Here is a 21,568-nt window from a genome sequence, read left to right on the forward strand (position 1 = left end):
CAAGCATTTATCATTCTAGAAATATCTGAGGTTTTGTGAGGAATTCAATGCTACTTTTCTTTTAGTGGCCTCATATTTTTCCAATGTTTTTTTTAAGTTGCTAGCCAACAGGTGAAAAAAATCTTTTTGTGTGTGTGTGTATGTGTGTAAACTTTTTAATGTGTTTTTACAGCAGTGGTCTCATATAATATTTGTCCTTTTGTGATTGACTTATTTCACTCAGCATAATGCCCTCCAGATTCATCCATGTTGTGAGATGCTTTGCAGATTCATCATTGTTCTTTACCGCTGCGTAGTACTCCGTTGTGTGTATGTACCATAGTTTGTTTATCCATTCATCAGCAGATAAAAATTTTAAAGATGATATGTTTAATAGATTCTTGAGCAAATAAACTTCTGAAGTGGTATGGTGTTTCTCATTTCTTTATACTACTTTCTCCAGCAAGCAATAAATATGCAGAACTCAGACTAAAATTAGGAATGACAGGTTCCTCTCTAGAGCCTGCTTTTAAAATAAGTAAGTGAATAAACTATTTCAAATACAGAGAATAATAGGATAACTATCGATGTACCAACTATCTAGATTTAATGTATACTGGCATTATGAATTCCATTCTTTTAAGTTAACACCTGTTAAGTGGAAAGAGGGACCTGCAATGAAACTAACAATTAAAACTCACTGAAGACAACATTTCTGGGGTGAAGATGTGCAACTAAACAGATTTAGACACTGCTCTGTGTATTTTATTCCACAGTGATTATCTCAGCTTCATATGGCAACAGAAAGGAAAACCTACTCATTTGTAAGAGCAATGTAATAATCATGTCCAGAGAGACCACAGAAGTACCAGCCACAGAAATGTCATTTTAAAAAATCGCCAAAAAATTACTGGTTGTTTCCAAAACAGCTGACACACAGATTTAGCGTGGCTTTTTAGATGCAAAAACAACTTTAAAGGTAGCAAAATGGTGAATTTTCAAATTTTCTACAGTAAGACCTTTTTTATTTGTTTTTTAAGGGTATGTGATGATGGTGATTTGAAGGGACACTTGGGTCGGCCTACACAGATAACATCGTGGTAACACAATGCTCTATGAGATAATCATACATCCAGCACCTAGGACGTAGTTGGTACATAGTAGGTTCTTTTTTTTTTTTCATAGTAGGTTCTTAATAAAAATTTTTAATGAATGAACAAAAAGTCACTGTTCAGTTTGTTAAAAGAAATGACAATTGTAGGTACTTCTGCATTTCCTAGTGCCTTACCAAAGAGATTAGGAATGGTTCATAAAGCAATTTTCTAATAACAATAATTCTACACTTTATATCAGTGGCAGTTAATTATGTCTCACCATTTTGTCATCAATATCAACTAACAAAAATGGATAAGTATAATGTAGAAATTGATTCTGTGAATGAACTTTGGTTTTCTCCATAATTTTTTTTTTTTTAATTCTAGCAAATATCTTTTAAGAAAAGAACGAGGGACAATAACATGAAAATTAGACTTTTATGCACCATTCTCAAGAGCCTTTGTTAATGACACAAAGCCATGTTATTAAAAAATATTACTGACAGTTAAAAATCAAAATGGTAATAAAGGTTAACAGGGCTTTAGATCATCTAAATCTCATTTAGAGGGGGCTTGAAGCCAGAGGCTACTTAAAATAGTTTTGTGATATGACTGAAGTCAAAACACGGCCTACCTGGGGAAAATAGTAAAGGGACAGATAAAATAAGAGGCAAAGAGCGCAGTAATATCTCTCATTTTAGGCACTCTTTTAATTAAATACTGTTCATTATAATTAAGGTAAAAATAGGTTTCTACTTAGAAAAATACCTGTTGAAAGCATATTTTCTGTTTCAAAATATATAAAGAGAAATACATTATTGGGCATTTAACTGATACCCTATAATTAAAATAAAAATGAACTTTAACGATTTTTTTCAATCATTTGGCAATAACCATAAAAGCATTAAAATAAGAACAATTTTTTTTTTTAAATGATAAATCCAGGCACATGTCATCTGAGAGAAAATATTGTTGAAGCCATCAATCTATCCTATTTTTTTGGTGAAAATATACACAAACAAACATTTGGTTATGTATATTTGGTGAAAATATACATAACCAAACATCCATTCTACATGTACAGTTCAACGACATTGGTTACATATGTCACATTGTGTCACCATTCTCAATATCTCTACCCATATTGTTTTATCACCATTAATTTCAACTCTCTGCCCCTTTAAGTTCTCATCTATGTTGTCTTGGTCGTCTAGTGCTGCTAAAACAGAATTACCACAAGTAGACGGCTTTAACAAAGCTAAGTTTATTCTCTCACAGCCCAGTAGGCTACAAGTCCGAATTTAGGGCGCCGGTTCCAAGGGAAGGCTTTCTCTACCTTGTCGGCTCTGGAGGAAGTTCCTTGTGATGCCACTACTCTTTCCTTGGTCTAGCAGCATCTCAGTGCAGGAGCCTCAGGTCCAAAGGAGGCGCTCTGCTCCTGACACTGCTTTTTTGGTGGTATGAGGTCCCCAACTCTCTGTCTGCTTCCCTTTCTTTTTATCTCTTGTAAGATAAAAGGTGGTGTAGGCCACACCCAGGGAAGCTCCCTTTACACTGGGTCAAGGATGTAACCCGAGCAAAGGTGTTATATCTCACCCTAATCCTCTTTCACCACAAGCAGAGATTATGATTTATAACACAGGAAAATCACAAAACAGAGGCCAACCACATGATACTGGGAATCATGGTCTAATCAAGTTATTTTTGGGGGATACGATTCAATCCATGACATATGCTTTAGATAATTTATTGTCAGTCTGAACTCTTTATAATACTGCAATGCTCAAGGCAAGCATTCTTTATTAATGGAGCTAAACTGTTGTTTATCTCAACGGATTCAGCAAGTCTGGTTTCCATATTAATTTGAAGTTCTGCTCTATGATTTTCTTCCTTTTGATCAGAATCCATCCATTGGGTTCTTGATCATAACATTCAGTAACGGTAGCTGGACATCATCCATTTCATCTGGTCTCATGGCAAAGGAGGTAGTAAGTAGTTCATGGAGGAAATTAAACCTGCGGTTCATTTCCTTCTCCAATTCAAGAGGTCTCTTGACCAACTGTAAGCTTTTAAGGCCCCAGGTGCTATGCACCAAACTAGGAGGTAGGACAGAAACTCCAAAATGATTTTAGGCCAACTGACTACACAGACACACAAAGCCATGACCCTAAACCTTCAAACCAAGAAAACTAATCCCATGAAGCATTTAATTGTACCTAAGTAGTATCAATAGGTGCAGCCTTTTTTGGCTGCTGTTGTAGTTGTAAAGTTATATAAAACACTTTATTTGCCATTTCACCTTTGTTTTTGCTGACGTACAGCTTAGTGATAACAGCTACATTAGCCAGATTGTGTAATCATTACCTTAGTCGATGCCAACCTCCCCATCATCATAGATGAAAACTCACTACTTCCCAGATAGTAATTTCCCCTTTCTCTCCCCCCTCCCATCCCTCTATCGACTCTTTTGCTAAATGGAAGAAAGGTCATCTGGGGACTTGGATAAATTTATTGTATTTGCCACTGTAAAATCCAACATTGTTGAAAGATCCTTATAAGGCTGCACACATAACACAACATATAAGTCAAAAAAGGTTTCTTTCCCTCATCTCCCTGCTTCTCTCCTGCCCTCCTTGCAAAATGTTCTGAGTTGTACCAAAAGAAAATATATTTGATTAGTTATATTGCATTTGCTCTCACATACTAAGAAATCCTTATAGCTCTTAGTATTGTTTCATATGTACAAGATTCTTAACCAGAAAAACATAATAAAACACTATTCCATCATAATTCTGAGCCAAGCCTTTTAATTTTTAATGTTTTTTTTGCACTGAAAAAGTTTCCTCTGTTTATACTATGTAAATTGTTAAGTGTTATAAAAATTAAATATAATCCCATTGTAGAATTAGGTATGCCATGGTTCAAATACTATCCTTTGAAACATAACATACAAATAACACCTGAAGTAAATGGCTAGCCTACTATACAGAGGCTGACATCATGAATGTCAGGAAGATTCCCCTGTATCATGTCAACCATTCTTACCCTGGAGACCTGAGCACAGCGACACAGGGTAACGACATCCAGAAAAGAGAATATTCTAAAAAGAAAAGAGAGACAAACTTTATTATATGACAAAGTTTCTCTTGATTTTTGTGTATAAATAACTGACTACATTAACACAAACCAAAAAAAAAAGAAGCAGCTCTTTCAAACAAGCAAACACACACAAAAAACTTCCAACAATTTACAGATATTGCCTATATAAAACATAGGAAGAGTAAGCAATCTTTCACTTGATAATATAAGAATAAGTATCATATAAATGTAATTACTTGCATTAGGGGTGATAACGGATATAATTTTATAAATGTAAAAAATAAACAATTTTTCCCACCTCTGGATATCAAAAGAAATAGGCTAAGGGAGGAATATCTGAATAAAGAATTCTGCAGTTATAGAAAATGTAGGACAAAATAATACTGTAATATCTATAAAATATTAAATCTCTAAATACTTAATTCGAATTTAGAAAATTAAAACTGATTTAATGTAACACACATCAACGTCAGGAAACATTTACCGCCTACAATTTTTTTCGCTCTTTTATAAAGGTCAAATAAATACCTGTTTTGAAGTAGACCAAGAATTTATTTGCTTACACCCTGATAAACTCTAATACCACAAGCCACCTGTATACATAGGTTTGGGCGGCGCGGAAGTAAAGTGAATGGGTTACTTCTCTTGAAGCCCTCTTCACTCATGAACATCCTTAAAGGTCACCCTGATCTGAATAACAAGCTAAGTTCTTCTGCAAGTGGAAAAAAGTACAATGTAGCATTTGCTTTAAAGATTTAAGAGATTAAAGTTAATTTTGCTTTAAGAATTTTATGACATCACTTGAGATAACTGGAGATCCTGGAGTGTTACAAAATGGAGATCAGGAATCATTTGTTTGGAGAAGACTGAGGCTAGATTTACTATTCTACAGTCATTCTCATTGTAAATTGTGTCAGCTTAAACGAACAAAATTTTCCTGCTTAGCGATTAGAGTTTATCAGTCATGTTTCAGAAGTTGGTATAACCTTTGTTAATACTTACATCAGACAGAAAGTTGTGTGCATTTTATAAATATGTTAAGTTTTGGAAAAGGTGCTTTTGGTGACTGGAATAGTTGCATGATGTCAGAAAAACAAGTAACGGCAGCTGAGTCATTTACAGGAAAGCTCCCTAATGCTTTCTTACACATTTACTTTCTCTAACAGATTGCTGACATGTTTTGATTTTCTCCAACTGCAGAGGTCCCCATAAGGGAATGATTAAAACTGAGGATAAATTAAATGAGTTGGAAGGGTTAAGATGGGGAACATGGTGAGTAAATGTAACTGATCTATATCTTGCAATCTCAACAAGACACCAGCCAGAGGCAGGGAAGTCCCTGAACAAAAGCCCAGAAAACAATTACAGTGCAAATAATAAAATGAAAATAGGTAGCTGTAGGCAATCTACAGTGATGTCTAGAGAGTCCGCATTCTCTCAGGAGGACTGGACGGATGGGTAAGAAGGGGGGGAAAGTCTAGTTACAATGATGGGCAACATCTCTAAAAGTTGTGGCTATAAGCTTTCGGCTTGCCAGAAAGGAAAAGAAACATGAACACAGAGGAGGTGAGTTTCAAGTGTTCATTCAAAATACAGCTACTCACTTGTATCAAGTGGGCACTTGAGACTATGTTGGCATCTCCTGTCTAGAGGGGAGATGGGAGGGTAGAGGGGGTTAGAAACTGGCAAAACAGTCACAAAAGGAGAGACTGGAAGGAGGGAGCGGGCTGACTCATTAGGGGGAGAGTAAGTGGGAGTATGTAGTAAGGTGTATGTAAGTTTATATGTGAGAGACTGACTTGATTTGTAAACTTTCACTTAAAGCATAATAAAAATTATTTAAAAAAAATACAGCTACTCGTCATTTATCGGCTATCTTATTATCTGACATTTCGCATTGACGGCAATAGTAAAAAATCTATTTTATGCATTAACAACGTACATCTGGCAGTAACGAATGCCGAGGTACGAGGTGAGAGTAACGTCCTCTGTGATGGTTAAGGTTATGTGTCAGCTTGGCTAGGCCATGATTCTCAGTGGTTTGGCAGTTATGTAATGATGTAATTTGGCAGTTATGTAATGATGTAGTCATCCTCCATTTTGTGATCTGATATGGTCATCCTCCATTTTCACATTATGTCAATTTCTGCATAACGAACTGGTCTTTGGAACCTAACCATGTCAATAACTGAGGAGTGGGTGTATATTTTTACACCTACTATCAAAAGGCATTGTTTTAGGTGCTATCATTGTGCAGTTTATGGTCTAAGGGCAGAAGATAGACACAAAATAGGTAAAATGTGTGAGAAAGTTTCAGATAGTGAGGAGTGCTATGAAGAACATAAAGCAAAGTAATGTGATAGAAGGGTGGTCACAGGAAGGCTCCTCTAGGAGTAGACATTTGATCTGGGACTTAAACGATCAAAGAAACTAGGATTGCCACGATCTGGGGAAAAGAACATTTCAGGTAGAGGAAATGGGTATATGGTGTAAGATGAAGGCCTGTTTGAGGATAACAAAGAGACAGTGAGGGATGGAGTATAGCACTATAGCAGCAGCATATAATAACTTAACAATCCTTTATTGAGTTATTGTGTGTCAGGCATTATTTTTTTGTTTTTTTTTATATACATTAACACAATGACTTCTCACAATAGTCCTCATAGACAGGTACTATTATCATTTCCATTTTACAGATGAGGACATTGAGCAAAGTCCAGAGAGTCAGACAGGGACCAGGTTACATAAAAAAGCTTTGGGGTAAATTGTTTGTCTATGATTTGATGCACTGTGAAGGATACTATATCATTTCTGTGGCATTCCTACCAAAAATGCAAAACCTGAATTTAATCAGGAGGGACATTCTACAAAATAGCTGGCCTGTACTCTTCAAAACTGTCAATGCCGATGAACAACAAAGACTAAGGAACCGTGCCAGGTAAGAGAGGTGATAACTAAATGCAATCTGTGATCCTTGACTGGAGCCTCAATCAGGAAGAAAAATCTGTATTTTTTTCCTTTTACTCTAAAGGACATTAATAGCACACTATTAAGACTGGAAAACGGTCTGTAAATCAGATAATAGTAGTGTATCAATGTCCATTTCCTGATTTTGATTACCGTGGCTAAATAAGAAAAATCTTCATTTTTTTTAGAAAATACACACTGAAGTCTTTAAGGACAAAGAGCATCATGTCTGCAACTTACTCTCAAATGGTTCTTTGCCACTCTGTGAGCTTCCTAAAGGCAGTGACTATTATTTCTGTAAACAACATAAAACATTATATCACTCAATAAATGTTTGCTCGTGTATAAAGGTTTAAGGGAAGAGAATTTAAATATTTCCTGACATCTCATGGCCTTTGTAAAAAACATTAATTTTTGTCCTGTACAGTGAAACCCTCACAGATAACTAAAATCTGTTTTGTCTCTTCATTAAACAGCCCTGCTATGGTTTTGAAACTTTCTATGTTAGTTTTTATATATTCTTCCTTACTGTCAGATTGCCACTTTTTAAAACTCGGGGGGCCCTATCATCATTAACCTTCTGATCTCATTTTAATTTACTGCATCTCATAATCAAATTTGTAAGAACTATGCCTAAAAAAAAAGAGTAAATAGGGCCTGAGAAAATAGTTAGCATGCATCCTTTGAGCTTTCTGCTTATCTCCTGTTTCTTTGCTTTGTTCTGGATAATTGAGAAGGCCAGAAAACTAAATGCTGGATAACGGTAATATTGTTCCATACTTTGACATAAGAACATATGCCAATTTGCACCTTAAAATTGAGAGATGGTCACTTTTGATAGTCTTGGAATCGGATGACATCATTTTGTAGTCTCTGAGTCAAAAACAGAACCAATACCGATAATACATACCTTTTTATAGCACTTACTATATGCCAGGGCACTCTTCTAAACACTTGACATATATCAACTCATTTGACCCTTGTGATAACCCTACGAGGTAGGTACTAGTATTATTCTCAATTTTTAGCTAGCAAATGAGAGAACCTAGGTAGTCAGATTACAGAGTCCATGTTTTTTAACCATTATGCCTTTAAAAGGAAGGAGCGCACACACCCACACACCCCTCCATCTTGAACTCCTGGCAATTGAACTGAAGGAAAAGCTACAAGAAATCATCAATACTATGAGCTTTCCTGAAAAGAATATGAGACAGCATGTGTGCGGAAGAGTTAACATAGCAAGTCTGAGACTGCTATCCTTATAAAGTCTTGATTGTAAGGTTGGCCCTTGGATGATGTCTGAGAACCTGGATTTTAGGAGAGTTCCCACCACTGCCTGATGATATTCCCTGTAGAAAACATTTCACACGTGTTTCACTACTCATTGCTGGAGGAATTAAGTGCATCCTGTATGACTCCACGGAAACCCTCGTGGTGTAGTGGTTAAGTGCTATGGCTGCTAACCAAAAGGTCAGCAGTTCGAATCCACCAGGCACTCCTTGGAAACTCTATGGGGTACTTCTACTCTGTCCTATAGGGTCGCTATGAGTCGGAATCAACTCGACGGCACTGGGTTTGGTTTTTGGTTGGTGTGACTTCACTGGAAGGGGAGTATTGGAAGCTTCTACCTGGTTTCCTCTGGATTTTTCCTCCCCAGGTGCTCTTTCCCATTGCTGATTTTGCTTTGCATCCCTTCCTTGTAGTAAATATAACCATAAGAATCAACTGTATGTTGATTCCTGTGAGTCCTCCTAGTCAATCACTGAACCTGGGAGTGGTCTTGGGGATCCCCAACACAGCATGGTAATCTACTATTTTAGACCCCCCCCAACCCCCCCCAAAACCCGTTACCATCCGGTCGATTCCATCTCATAGTGATGCCACGTGTTATTGAGAAGAACTGCTTCAAAGGGTTTTTTTGGGCTGTAATCTTTATGGAAGCAAATTGTGAGGTCTTTCTTCCACAGTGTGGTTGGCAGGGAAGAGGGGGTTTCAAACCACCAAACCTTTAGGTTAGAAGCCCAGTGCAAACTATTTGCGCCACCTAGGGGCTTTTACTGTAGACAAAGGGAAGAAGGAAAAAAAAAAAACCAGAAAACAAAACCTCCTGTGAATCCATTCTTTCAGAGTTTAAAAAGTTCATCTCCTACTCATACATACATGTATATCATGTCATATTTATAATCCAACACTCCTAAGAGTTAAAAAAAAAAAAATTCAGAATCTTATAATAACAACCCTCATTCTGAAAGTGCACTGTCTTATAGTTAAAAGGGCATGTGTGAGCTCAAGAAATCATATCACTTCAAGTCTTTTTTGTATTTATCAGTATCATCCTCAGAAGGAATCTTTAGAAACAAGCCAATTCACAGTAGCTCTTGGAAAACATACAAGATCTTTGTCTTATAAACATTGACATTCATTTTTCAAGAGGCAACCTTAAATAAATGCATATGGTCCTGATCTGACAGGGAGTACTATCAATCCTGCTAACTGAATTTCACATTATGCCAACAGTGGATAACCCAGCTTGCAAGATCATTAATAATAAACTTTATTTCCAATGTGAGCTACAAGTAAGTTAAAGTTAAGCGGAAACAAGAACACTTGGTTAATTCATTGGTAACTTGGCTGTGGCCTTGCATAGACAAGGGAATAGTATGGTCTTGACAATACAATTTTTCTCCTTGTATGTAACTTAAAATCTAATCAAACCAAATGTACAATTTTTTATTAAATGGTATTTTTATAAACAGCTAATACATATACATGATATGAAATTCAAAAGATACACACACACTTAGAAGATACAGAAAGGACACTCAAGTTACAACTATTAGTCTCTATTTGCTTAGAGCAGTAGAAGAAGAAGGAGACCCAGGGATCGAGAAGGAAATGAAGTTCGGGTCTAACTGCCTCCATGAATTACTACTTCCTTTGCCATGAGACCAGAAGACATGGTTGGTGCCCAGCTACCGTTACTGAATGTTTTGGTCAAGGACCCAATAGATGGATTCTAATCAAAAGGAGGAAAAATGTGTGTGGTGCACTGAGTTACTTAATATGGGCCCTTCTAGCCATAACCTTGCAAGCCCTGGTGGCGTAGTGGTTAAGAGTTTAGCTGCTAACCAAAACGTCGGCAGTTCAAATCCACCAGGCGCTCCTTCGAAACCCTATGGGACTCGATGGCAATGGGTGGGTAAAGCCATAACCTTTGTGATGCCCACAAAATGATTAGGTGGGACTATGCAAATAAGTCCCACACGTCTGTCAGTTTGTCGTATGGCGGTGGCTTGCATGTTGCTATGAGGCTGAAAGATATTCCATCAGTACTTCAAATACCAGCAGGGTCATCCATGGTGGACAGGTTTTAGCTGAGCTTCCAGGCTAAGACAGACTAGGAAGAAGGATCTGGCGGTCTATTGAAAAAATTAGCCGGTGAAAACTTTATGAATAGCAGCAGAACACTGTCTGATCAGTGCCGGAAGATGAGCTCCCCAGGTTGGAAGGCACTCAAAATATGACTGGGTAAGAGGTGCCTCCTCAAAGTAGGGTCAACCTTAATGACGTGAATGGAGTCAAGCTTTCTGGACCTTCATTTACTGATGTGGCACAACTCAAAATGAGAGGAAACAGCTGCAAACATCCATTAATAATAGGAACACGGAATCCAAGAAGTATGAATCTAGGAAAATTGGAAGTCCTCAAAAATGAAATGGAACACATAAACATTGATATCCTAGGCATTAGTGAGCTGAAATAGACTGGTGTTAGTCATTTTGAATTGGACAATCACATCGTCTACTATGCCAGGAATGACAAATTGAAGAGGAATGGCATCACATTCATCATCAAAAAAAAATTTCAAGATCTATCCTGAAGTACAATGCTGCCAGTGATAGGATAATATCCATACGCCTACATAAAAGACCAGTTAATATGACTATTAATCAAATTTACCTACCAACCACTAATTCTAAAGATGAGGAAACTGAAGATTTTTACCAACTTCTGCAGTCTGAAATTGATCAAACATGAAATCATGATGCATTGATAATTACCGGTGATTGGAATGTGAAAGTTGGAAACAAGGAAGAAGGAACAGTAGTTGGAAAACATGGCCTTGGTGACAGAAATGACACTGAAGATTGCATGATAGAATTTAGCAAGACCAACTACTCCTTCATTGTAAATACCTTTTTTCACCAACATAAACAGCAACTACACACATGGACCTAACCAGGAAGAATACACAGGAATCAAACTGACTATATCTGTGGAAAGAGACAATGGAAAGGCTCAATATCATCAGTCAGAACAAGGCCAGTGGCTGGCTGTGGAAAAGATCATAAATTGCTCATATGCAAGTTCCAGTTGAAGCTGAAGAATATTAGAACAAGTTCACAAGAGCCAAAGTATGACCTTAAGTATATTCCACCTGAATTTAGAGACAACTCAAAAATAGATTCGAGTCACTAAACACTAACGACTGAAGGCCAGACGAGCTGTGGAATGACATCAAGAACATGATACATAAAGAAAGCAGTAAGTCATTAAAAAGGCAGGAAAGAAAAGTCCAAAATGGATGTTAGAAGAGACTCTGAAACTTGCTCTTGGATGTAGACTAGCTAACGCAAAAAGAAGAAATGATGAAGTAAAAGAGCTGAACAGAAGATTTCAAAGGGTGGTTCAAGATGACAAAGTAAACTATTATAATGAAATGTGCAAAGACCTACAGTTAGAAAACCAAAAGGGAAGAACATGCTCAGCATTTCTCAAGCTGAAAGAACTGAAGAAAAAATTCAAGTCATGAGTTGCAATTCTGAAGAATTCTATGGGCAAAAAACTGAATGACGTAGGCAATATCAAAAGATGAAAGGAATACACAGAGTCACTGTACCAAAAAGAATTGGTTGATGTTTAACCATTTCAGAACATAGCATATGATCAAGAACTGATGGTATTTAAGGAAGAAGTCCATGCTGCACTGAAGGCATTGGTGAAAAACAAAGCTTCAGGAATTGACACAATACTAATTGAGATGCTTCAACAAATGGATGTAGCATTGGAAGTGCTCACTCAGCTATGCCAAAAAATTTGGAAGACAGCTACCTGGCCAACCAACTGAAGGAGATCCATTATTTGTGCCCGTTCCAAATAAAGGCGATCCAGAAGAATGTGGAAATTATCGAACAACATCATTAATACTGCACACAAGTAAAATTTTACTGAAGATCATTCCAAACCAGTTGCAGCAGTACATTGACAGGGAACTGCCAAAAATGCAAGCCAGATTCAGAAGAAGACATGGAACAAGAGATACCATTGCTGATGTCAGATGGATCTTGGCTGAAAGCAGAGAATACCAGAAAGGTGCTTACCTGTGTTTTATTGACTATGCAAAGGCATTCAACTGTGTGGATCATAACAAATTATGGATAGCATTGAGAAGAATGGGAATTCCAGAACACTTAATTTTGTTCATGCAGAACCAATACACAGACCAAGAAGCAGTCGTTCGAACAGAACAAGGGAATGCTGAGTGGTTTCAAATCAGGAAAGGGGTATGTCAGGGTTGTATCTTTTCACCATACTTATTCAATCTGTATGCTGAACAAATAATCTGAGAAGCAGGACTATATAAAGAATGGGGCATCAAGATTGGAGGAAGACTCATTAACAACAACCTGCGATATGCAGGTGACACAACCTCACTTGCTGAAAGCAAAGAGGACTTGAAGCACTTACTGATAAAGATCAAAGACTACAGCCTTCAATATGGATTACACCACAACATAAAGAAAACGAAAGTCCTCACAACTGGACCAATAAGCAATATCATGATAAACGGAGAAAAGAATGAAGTTGCCAAGGATTTCATTTTACTCAGATCCACTATCAACACCCATGGAAGCAGCAGTTAAGAAATCAAACAACATACTGCATTGGGCAAATGTGCTGCAAAAGACCTCTTAAAGTATTAAAAAGCAAAGATGTCACTATGAGGACTAAGGTGCACCTGACCCAAGGTATTGTATTTTTAATCCCCTCATATGCACGTGAAAGCTGGACAATGAATGAGGAAGAATGAAGAAGAACTGATGCCTCTGAATTATGGTGTTGGCAGAGAGTGTCGAATATACCATGGACTGCCAGAAGAACCTACAAATCTGTCTCGGAAGAAGTACAACTAGAATGCTCCTTAGATGTTAGGATGGCAAGACTTCATCTCATACTCTGGATATGTTATCAGGAAGGATCAGTCCCTGGAGAAGGACATCATGCTTGGTAGAGGGTCAGCAAAAAAGAGGAAGGCCCTCAATGAGATGGACTGACACAGTAGCTGCAAAAATGGGCCCCAGCATAACGATTGTGAGGATGGTGCAGGACCAAGCAGTGTTTCATTATGTTGCACATAGGGTCACTATGAGTTGGAATCAACTTGACAGCACCTAACAACAACAATGTTAATTGCCTGATTTTGATAACTAAATGTCTGAGTTACACAAGATAGATATTAACCCTTCAGGAAGCCGGGTGAAGGGTATACTCAAATTCTTTGCATTATTTTTGGAACTTTTTATAAGTATGAAATTATTTCAAGATGAAAAGTTAAAAATAAAAATATCTAAAAAAAGGTACAGAAAAGCATACTGAAAAGTAAGTTTTTCTTCTATTCCTGTCTTCTAACGACCCAGTTTTCCTTCCCAGAGGCATGTGCTGTTTCCAGTCTTGAGCTGTATGCTTTAAACCAAATTTAAACTTTAGGGAATTCACACCATGCATGTCTATAAATTATAAATGCCCAGATGGAATTTATTAATATTTATACTGATCAATTGTTGCCTCTCTAGTGCAATGTCAAAGATATCAAGAAATCCTCTTTCCTATTAGGGTTTAATGATTTAAACAAAATATAGAATTGGTTGTTTGGAACTCAAGCTCATTTTCCCATAGAAATAATATATGTGGTAGTTAGATTTCCTGTTTAGCTTAGAAATGAGTCAATTTAATCTATAACGTACGCAAGGGTAAGTTCCAACATAATACATATAGATTAGAATCAAATTATCATTGATAAAAATGTTGACAGGGATAAAATATCTCTAGTGTTCTAACTTGAGAAAGAAGATGCTTATTTTCCTTTTTCAATCTCTGTTTTCCCAACCTTCCAACTCATGGCTGTTTATTTCATTAACTAGAAAAAAAAAAAGAAGGAGTCAAATACTCCTAATCTTCTCCATGCCCAAACCCTAGAATGGTAGTGTGTCAATATGAGCGGCAGTGGTAGTGCTAGGATATGACTACACAACTCTTCATTGCAATCAGTGCCAAAGAGTGAGGAGGAAAGGCAGAACTGAGGAGAGACAGTTTAATATACATGTGTGTGGTAAACTGTAAACACAGCAATGTTTGTGAGGGTGGTGCAGGACTGGGCAATGTTTTGCTGTAAGTGGGAGCTGATTTGAAGGCACCTCACATCAGTTCTGTTAGCATATATTTACACAGCCTCTCCTCCATATACTTTTCCATTCCATCACTATTAGACATGTGAACTGCTTTGGCCAATGGGATGTAAGCAGACATGATGATGCCACATCCGAGCAAAGTTTTAAAATCACTTAGGTGATCTGGCCTTGGCCTTTTGTGTACCTGTCCTCAGCCTCAGATAGGGGCTACTCCTTCAGTCTGAGTCCAGGAATGAGAAGCTACAGTCGAACCACTGGCTGGAAGAGAGTCACAGCCTCATGTATTGGTGAGGGAGAATGTGCTGAGATTTAGGAGTTATTTGTGGTAACAAAAGCTGGTTAATACAGGAATTTTCTTCAACCAATTTCCTGAACAATGCCATCTGTCTGGCCACTATAGACCTATACCTCATCCACAGGTACCAAAGTGAGGTCATAAACAGAGACTAAAAATAGAAAGGGGAGAGGTAGGGCAATACTGAAGTCTAAAGAATTACAAAAACTGTTACCTATGTTACCCTCATCACTTGCCTGGATTTCTTTAGTAGCCTTCCACATGTATCTCCCAATCTGGTTTTAATATGTAGCCAGACTAATCCTTTAAAATTGTAAACTAAATCATATTATTCCCTTTTCAGATCATGAGGGCCCTTGTAGGTCTAAGGAATTTGGGTTTCATGGTGTAAAACTGAAAAACTGGAAAAGCAACTATATAAAAATATAAATGTAAGAATGTAAATCAACAGCAGGGTGAGGCCATTTACCACAGAGTCAAGTAATTTCCCCAAATTTTGATGAGTCTTAACATAAACCACTATAGTACAGAATAATATTTAATGTCCAAAACAATGGCATTATCATCAAAGAATTAAAATGTTTTAATGAAGTCAGTTTATTAAAGTCAGTTTATGGTAACAGTGAAGAACATAGCCCATTTAAAAATATTTCTCTTTAAGATGTTGCTGAAATTACTCAAGGTATTCAGAAAGACACATTCTCCAGTCTCTGGGTAGTCCAGGGTTTATTGTTATTATTTCAACTATAGCCAACCAACACGTATGCATTGCTTCTATGTAAAAATGTACTTCAAGTTCAATTCAGCTATTTTTTTCTTAGTATCTCCAGTGTGAATGTACTAAGGGAACATAAAGATTTATAGGCTATGGTGGAGGACTCAGACATGGTCACACTTAGGGAATGCCCTTTACCAGCAGTAAGGTCAGAGATTATTTTCTACCCTTAATCAGTAACGGAACTGGTTATGAGCTAGACTGCTGTAGGTCCTAAGAGGAAGAAGTAGATGCCTCTGAATATATATATACAACTAGTTAATTTTCAACATCTGCAAAATACATTTCTCAGTCATGATATTCCACATAAGTGAACAAAGAATGTTATGATTAAGTGCCCAAATAGTGCAGGGGCCCAAACAGTGCAGGGGCTCTGAAAGTAACTCCCCTGATCCCAGTTTCTACCTAGGTGAGTCCTAAATTAGATGTTTGTAAAATGGAGCTCTGTGTTTTATGTTATGGATGAACCCAAATGCAGTTTCTATGGGTTAAAAATGAGGATGGGAAAATCTTAACCTCAATATTGAAAAGGAAGGCGTTTCAAATAACTTTGCCTTTTAAAATAATTATTCCACAAAGCTCCTCAGTATTTGTAATATTTTGTTTCAAACGTAACCCATTGCCATTAAGTCGATTCCAACTCGTAGCAACCCTAGAGGAGAGAGTAGAATGGCCCCATACAGTTTCCAAAGAGGGTCTAGTGGATTTGAACTGCCAACCTTTTAGTTAGCAGCCATAGCACTTAATCGCTATGCCACCAGGGTTTCCGTTCTAAACATAAGTGATTTTATAGGCACATTTTCATATAGGGAATGGAGAGTGTAGGGGAAAGGATACACTAAAATCATTCCTCAAAGACTTGATACTGTAAAATAAAAAACAGTACCTCTTTTTTTTTTTCCAACACTACCTCTTTTATATTATATACAATAATAAATAGGGCAATGGAAAAGTAGAAAATAAAATCATATATAGGTATAATTTGGGAGGGAGAAAACTGCTACTAAATTAAACTTTCAAATATCTTGATTCATATCTAGAAAATACGGAGTAAGACTATTTAACAAAAGAACTGACAAATTAAAAATTCAGATAACCCAGATACTATATATATGAAAACTAGCAATAAGCCTAAAAGTTCACAAAGCAATCAATAAATTTGATAGGTAACTAGTTTATTGGTAAAATTAAATTATAATTAATGCAGCAGAATAAATTTGTCTAACAAATGACATATGCCAGTAATGGAGAAATGACCATAATTTTAAAATACACAAATATGATATACATAAAAACTCCAACATAAAATCAGCATTCACAGACTTACCGTAACAGGAGTTCTTTGGGAAGTTTTTTATTGATTACAGCTTCATCACTGTTTGAGAACATCTGCAAAAACAAAATCATTATGTCATGATGCGTCAAGTGCTACTGAACATTTTATTATGTTCAACTAAACAGTTTACAGGCAATCCTCTTAGGAGAGAAGAAAGTAAGTAGAGTGGTATTACAAGCCAAAGTCGTATTTTCAGAGACTCTTAGGATGAAAAATGTCTTTGAGGCATTTAATTCATTCCCTGTCTTCAGAGAAAAAGAATAGCAGTCAGAAGGATAACACTATGAGTCAGGAACTGCTTTTCATATATTAATGCTTTTAATCTTTAGAACAGCCCTATTATCTTCATTCTACAGATAAGGAAGCTGAGTTATAAAAGGTTTGAGTTACAAACAAGTTTACCTGCACAAGGTCACTACTGGGTGACTATTTTAAAATGCCATTAAGATAGAGTGATTCTTCAAACCTCCATCACATTCAGGGAGGTGTTCAGAAACCTGAGAGGAAACACTCTCTTTTGGGCTTTATATATCATGCAGAAAAACAATAATGCTTCATAACCACCACTACAAGCATTCTTAATGCATCCAAGTGTTCACTAAACAATTATTATACTTATATTAATAAATTTAATATGTTATATACTATGAAATATATGCATATAAGTATAAAAAACTTACATACATTTACTTATGTAAAAATATATAAGTAAATAAATTATGGAGTCCCTGGGTAGCAAAAATAATTAAGTGCTTAACTACTATCCAGAAAGTTGGTGGTTCAAACCCACTCAGAGGCACCTTGGAAGACAGGCCTGGCAATCTGCTTCTGAATCATCATAGCCTTGAAAACCCTATGGAGCAGTTCTACTCTGCACACATGGGGTCACCATGAGTTGGAATCGACTTGACGGCAACTAATAACAAATATAATTATACTAGTTATTATAATCATTTAGCAAGTTACTCACAATACTACTTTTAAACAGAGCTACCATTTCTGCCACAAAGATCATGACTGTAAGTCTGTCTGCTAAGCTATGTATAAAAAGAAATGCCTATACCCTAAAAAGCACAGTAAAAACAACAAATATACATGTCACTGAAGCTAAGAGAAGTATGTTGTCTCTGCTATCAAGTACTGCAGATACTACTCTTAACGCAATAAACATTTACTGAACATCTTGTAAATATCAGACACTTTTCTAGTCAAAAGGATACAGAGAAGCTAAGAAATTATCTCTGTCCTTAAGAATCTCTTGCTCTGCAATGACAAAAACAGAAACGGACAAATTATTTAGTAATTATCAGAGAGAAATGACAAGAGGCATATAAAACATATAAGAACAAATCTGTCTTGGAAGAAGTACAACCTGAATGCTCCTTAGAAACAAGGATGGCGAGACTGCGTCTTACATACTTTGGACATGTCAGGCGGGATCAGTCCCTGGAGAAAGGCATCATGCTTGGCAAAGTACAGGGTCAGCGGAAAAGAAGAAGACCCTCTACAAGGTGGAATGACGCAGTGGCTGCAACAGTGGGCTCAAGCATAACATTTGCAAGGATGACACAGAAGCAGGCAAAGTTTCGTTCTGTTGTGCATAGGGTCACTATGAGTCGGAATCGACTCGATGGCACCTAACAACAAGAACAAAGGATGGAATGACTAATTCTGCTTGGAGGTGATATCTAAACTGGGTCTTAAAGGCAGGCCAGAAGTTTACCAGGGAAAGAAAGGGAGATAACATATACAAGGTGCCCTGGTGGTGCAGTGGTTAAGAGCTCACCTACTAACCAAAAGATCAGCAGTTTGAATCCACCAGCTGCTCCTTGGAAACCTACAGGGACAGTTCTACTCTGTCCTATAGGGTCACTATGAGTCGGAATTGACTCAACAGCAACAGGTTTGGTTTTTGCTTTTAATGGATACAAAAGCATGGAAACATACATGATAAAGCCTTGGGACTCCTTCAGAGCAGAGGAAGTAACGGAAGTGGAAGGGGTGGGAAAGTAGTAGAGAGAATGTACTTCCCCCTTCATTTCAGACATTTAAGTAATTACAAAAATAAATATTTTGTAATAATTACAAAAACCTAACTCCCAGCTACATAGAAACCGCTGTGAGGGCAAGATTCAGGCTTGTCACGTTTGCCACCAGATTTTCAGGGTGAGCACAAAGCCTGACAATGGAGGGAAGTTATTATCTGCTAAATGAACTGATAAGTGGGTGACAGGGCTAGGTCATGAAAGAAACTTGTGTACCAGGCTAAAGAATTTGAAACAATACTACAGGGAAAAGGAACCTGAAGAAATTAAACTCTGGACTGGTAGCAAGGAGATTAGTCAGGAATCTACTGAAATTACAGCCCAAGTAAAAGATGATGCAGATCTATGTAAGATTACAAGGACGGTGGGAATCAAGAAAAGAATCTGGAGACATAAAGGATTTTTAAGTAAGTAACAGGACTTAGTGGCTACAAGTTTCAGTGCAAGAAACATTATTTTTTAATAAAAGTAATTCTATTGCCTGACAATTACATATTTTTTTAAGAAAATTATCTCAAAGCAAAGAATAATTGGCTTCCCTATAACTTATACCAATTAGTGGAAGTTGTTAAAAATCCAGACCTTCCTCTATAAGGCAGTCTTTCAAAATGAAGCCACCATATTTCCTCCTAAACAAGCTTATTGTTGTTAGCTGCTGTGCAGTCAACCCCGACTCATGATGACCCTCTGCACAAGAGAATGAAATGTGCTATCCCCATGACTGGATGCAGATCAGACTGTTATAATCTACAGAGTTTCCACTGGCTGATTTTCAGAAGTAGATCTCCAGGCCTTTCTTCCTATTCCTTCTTAGTCTGGAAGCACCACTGCAACCTGTTCAGAATTCTACCACTGAATCACCAATGCCTCAAATAAAAAGAAAAAACAAAAGATCGATTACCATGGAGTCAATTCCAACTCACGGGGATCTCATGTGTGTCAGAGTAGAACTGTGTTCCATCGAGGTTTAATGGCTGATTTTTTGGAAGCAGATCGCCAGACTTTTCTTCTAAGGTGCTTCTGGGTGGACTTGAACCTCTAATCTTTCAGTTAGCAGCTAACCGTATTAACCATTTGTACCACCTTGGCACTCCGTCAGGGTCTTAGAAACTAATAAAGTTGCCTCCCTTTAAAGTCCAAGAGCTGCCCTTGATGGCCAGGTGCCCCTTGAAAACCGTAAAGAGCACAGATCTACTTTGACATATATGGGGTCACCATGAGTTGGAATCGACTCCATGGCAACTGGTTTGTTTTTAAACATAATCAGAATATTTTATTATCATATGAACTGACATGGTAATGTAGCTTAGAAAATAATCCTAGAGGTCAACACATAATTTTAGATGTTTTCTAGGAAACCCAAATGGCTTCTACTCTAGTTCATGCTATTGTTTATAAAACAAATGTTTCACAGAAGCAAAAGAATATATTTGCTTAGATATTTTAGTTTCAGCTCAATCTAAACTCTAAGTTTCTCACATAAGAATATAAAGGATGTCAAAACCAATTAGATCAAGGCTATGATGAATTACTCCAAAGTTATAAAGGATTTCAGATATAATAAGAATAAAAAAAAACCCAAACCCACCGCCGCTGAGTCGATTTCAACTCATAGCAACCATACAGGGCACAGCAGAACTGCCCTATAGGGTTTCCAAGGAGCGGCTGGTGGATTCAAACTACCGAACTTTTGGTTAGCAGCCCAGCTCTTAACCACTGCACCACCAGGGCCTCAATTTAGATACAATAAGCAGTAGAGAAAGTGACTGTTCTTAGGTAATCTGGTTTTATATTAACACAGGGATATATCATTATGCATTTTTGTAATCTATCCACAAACAATTACAAAAAAGTGGTCAGGCGGAAAAGGTGGTAGAAGTTTATTGCTCTCCATTACTTGTTTCAAGGTAGGAAAGCCTGTTGTTGTTGAGTCGATTGAGACTCATAATGACCGTATAGGACATAACCACCTAGACAAACAGGCAGATACTGCAAAAGTCTTGGTGATTCAGTCTGTCATACATTAGCATAGATTGCTGCTTTGTATAAAACTGTAATTGTCTTTCTATAAATTAAAAAGCTGAGGAATATGACTTTTAAACTGCTGGTTTCAAATTGTAATTACATCATTCAAGAGAGTTTCTGGGTATTAATAGGTATCTTTTGGCTATTATTCTAGCCCTTTTGATCACTTTTAAAATGTAGTTTGACACATTTTAGTGATTAGTTCACTAACATAATGAATTTAAATGCTTAGCACACAAGACACAGGAAACCATTTCATAGGCTATAAAGTAACAGAAAGATAGGTTGAACAAAGACGATAAAAAAGAAATACTTACGTACTAAACAGCAACTCCTGCTGCTTAAAGTTATCAACTCCAAAACAGGAAAGTAAAGGATCTGATCTATATTCAAGTTCTACAGATGATATATAAAATTTAATCAGATACTAGTTATCTCCCATGACCCTGGTGACGTCATGGTTAAGTGCTACGGCTGCTAACCA

At 37.0% G+C, this 21,568-nt stretch overlaps 1 protein-coding gene across 3 annotated transcripts in view; it reads right to left on the minus strand.

The window, feature by feature from the left end:
• FBXL20 (F-box and leucine rich repeat protein 20) overlaps nt 1-21,568 on the minus strand; it is a 105,032-nt gene that overhangs the window by 50,038 nt on the left and 33,426 nt on the right. For all 3 annotated transcript variants that reach the window (XM_049861543.1, XM_049861544.1, XM_049861545.1), the window contains exons 2-3: nt 17,006-17,067; nt 4,119-4,173 (exon numbers count right to left, since the gene is read on the minus strand). In XM_049861543.1, coding sequence (XP_049717500.1) covers nt 4,119-4,173; nt 17,006-17,067 — 117 coding nt within the window. The remainder of the gene's footprint in view (nt 1-4,118; nt 4,174-17,005; nt 17,068-21,568) is intronic.

This window comes from Elephas maximus, chromosome 19, assembly GCF_024166365.1.
Source record: "Elephas maximus indicus isolate mEleMax1 chromosome 19, mEleMax1 primary haplotype, whole genome shotgun sequence".
In the NCBI taxonomy this organism is placed as follows: domain Eukaryota; kingdom Metazoa; phylum Chordata; class Mammalia; order Proboscidea; family Elephantidae; genus Elephas; species Elephas maximus.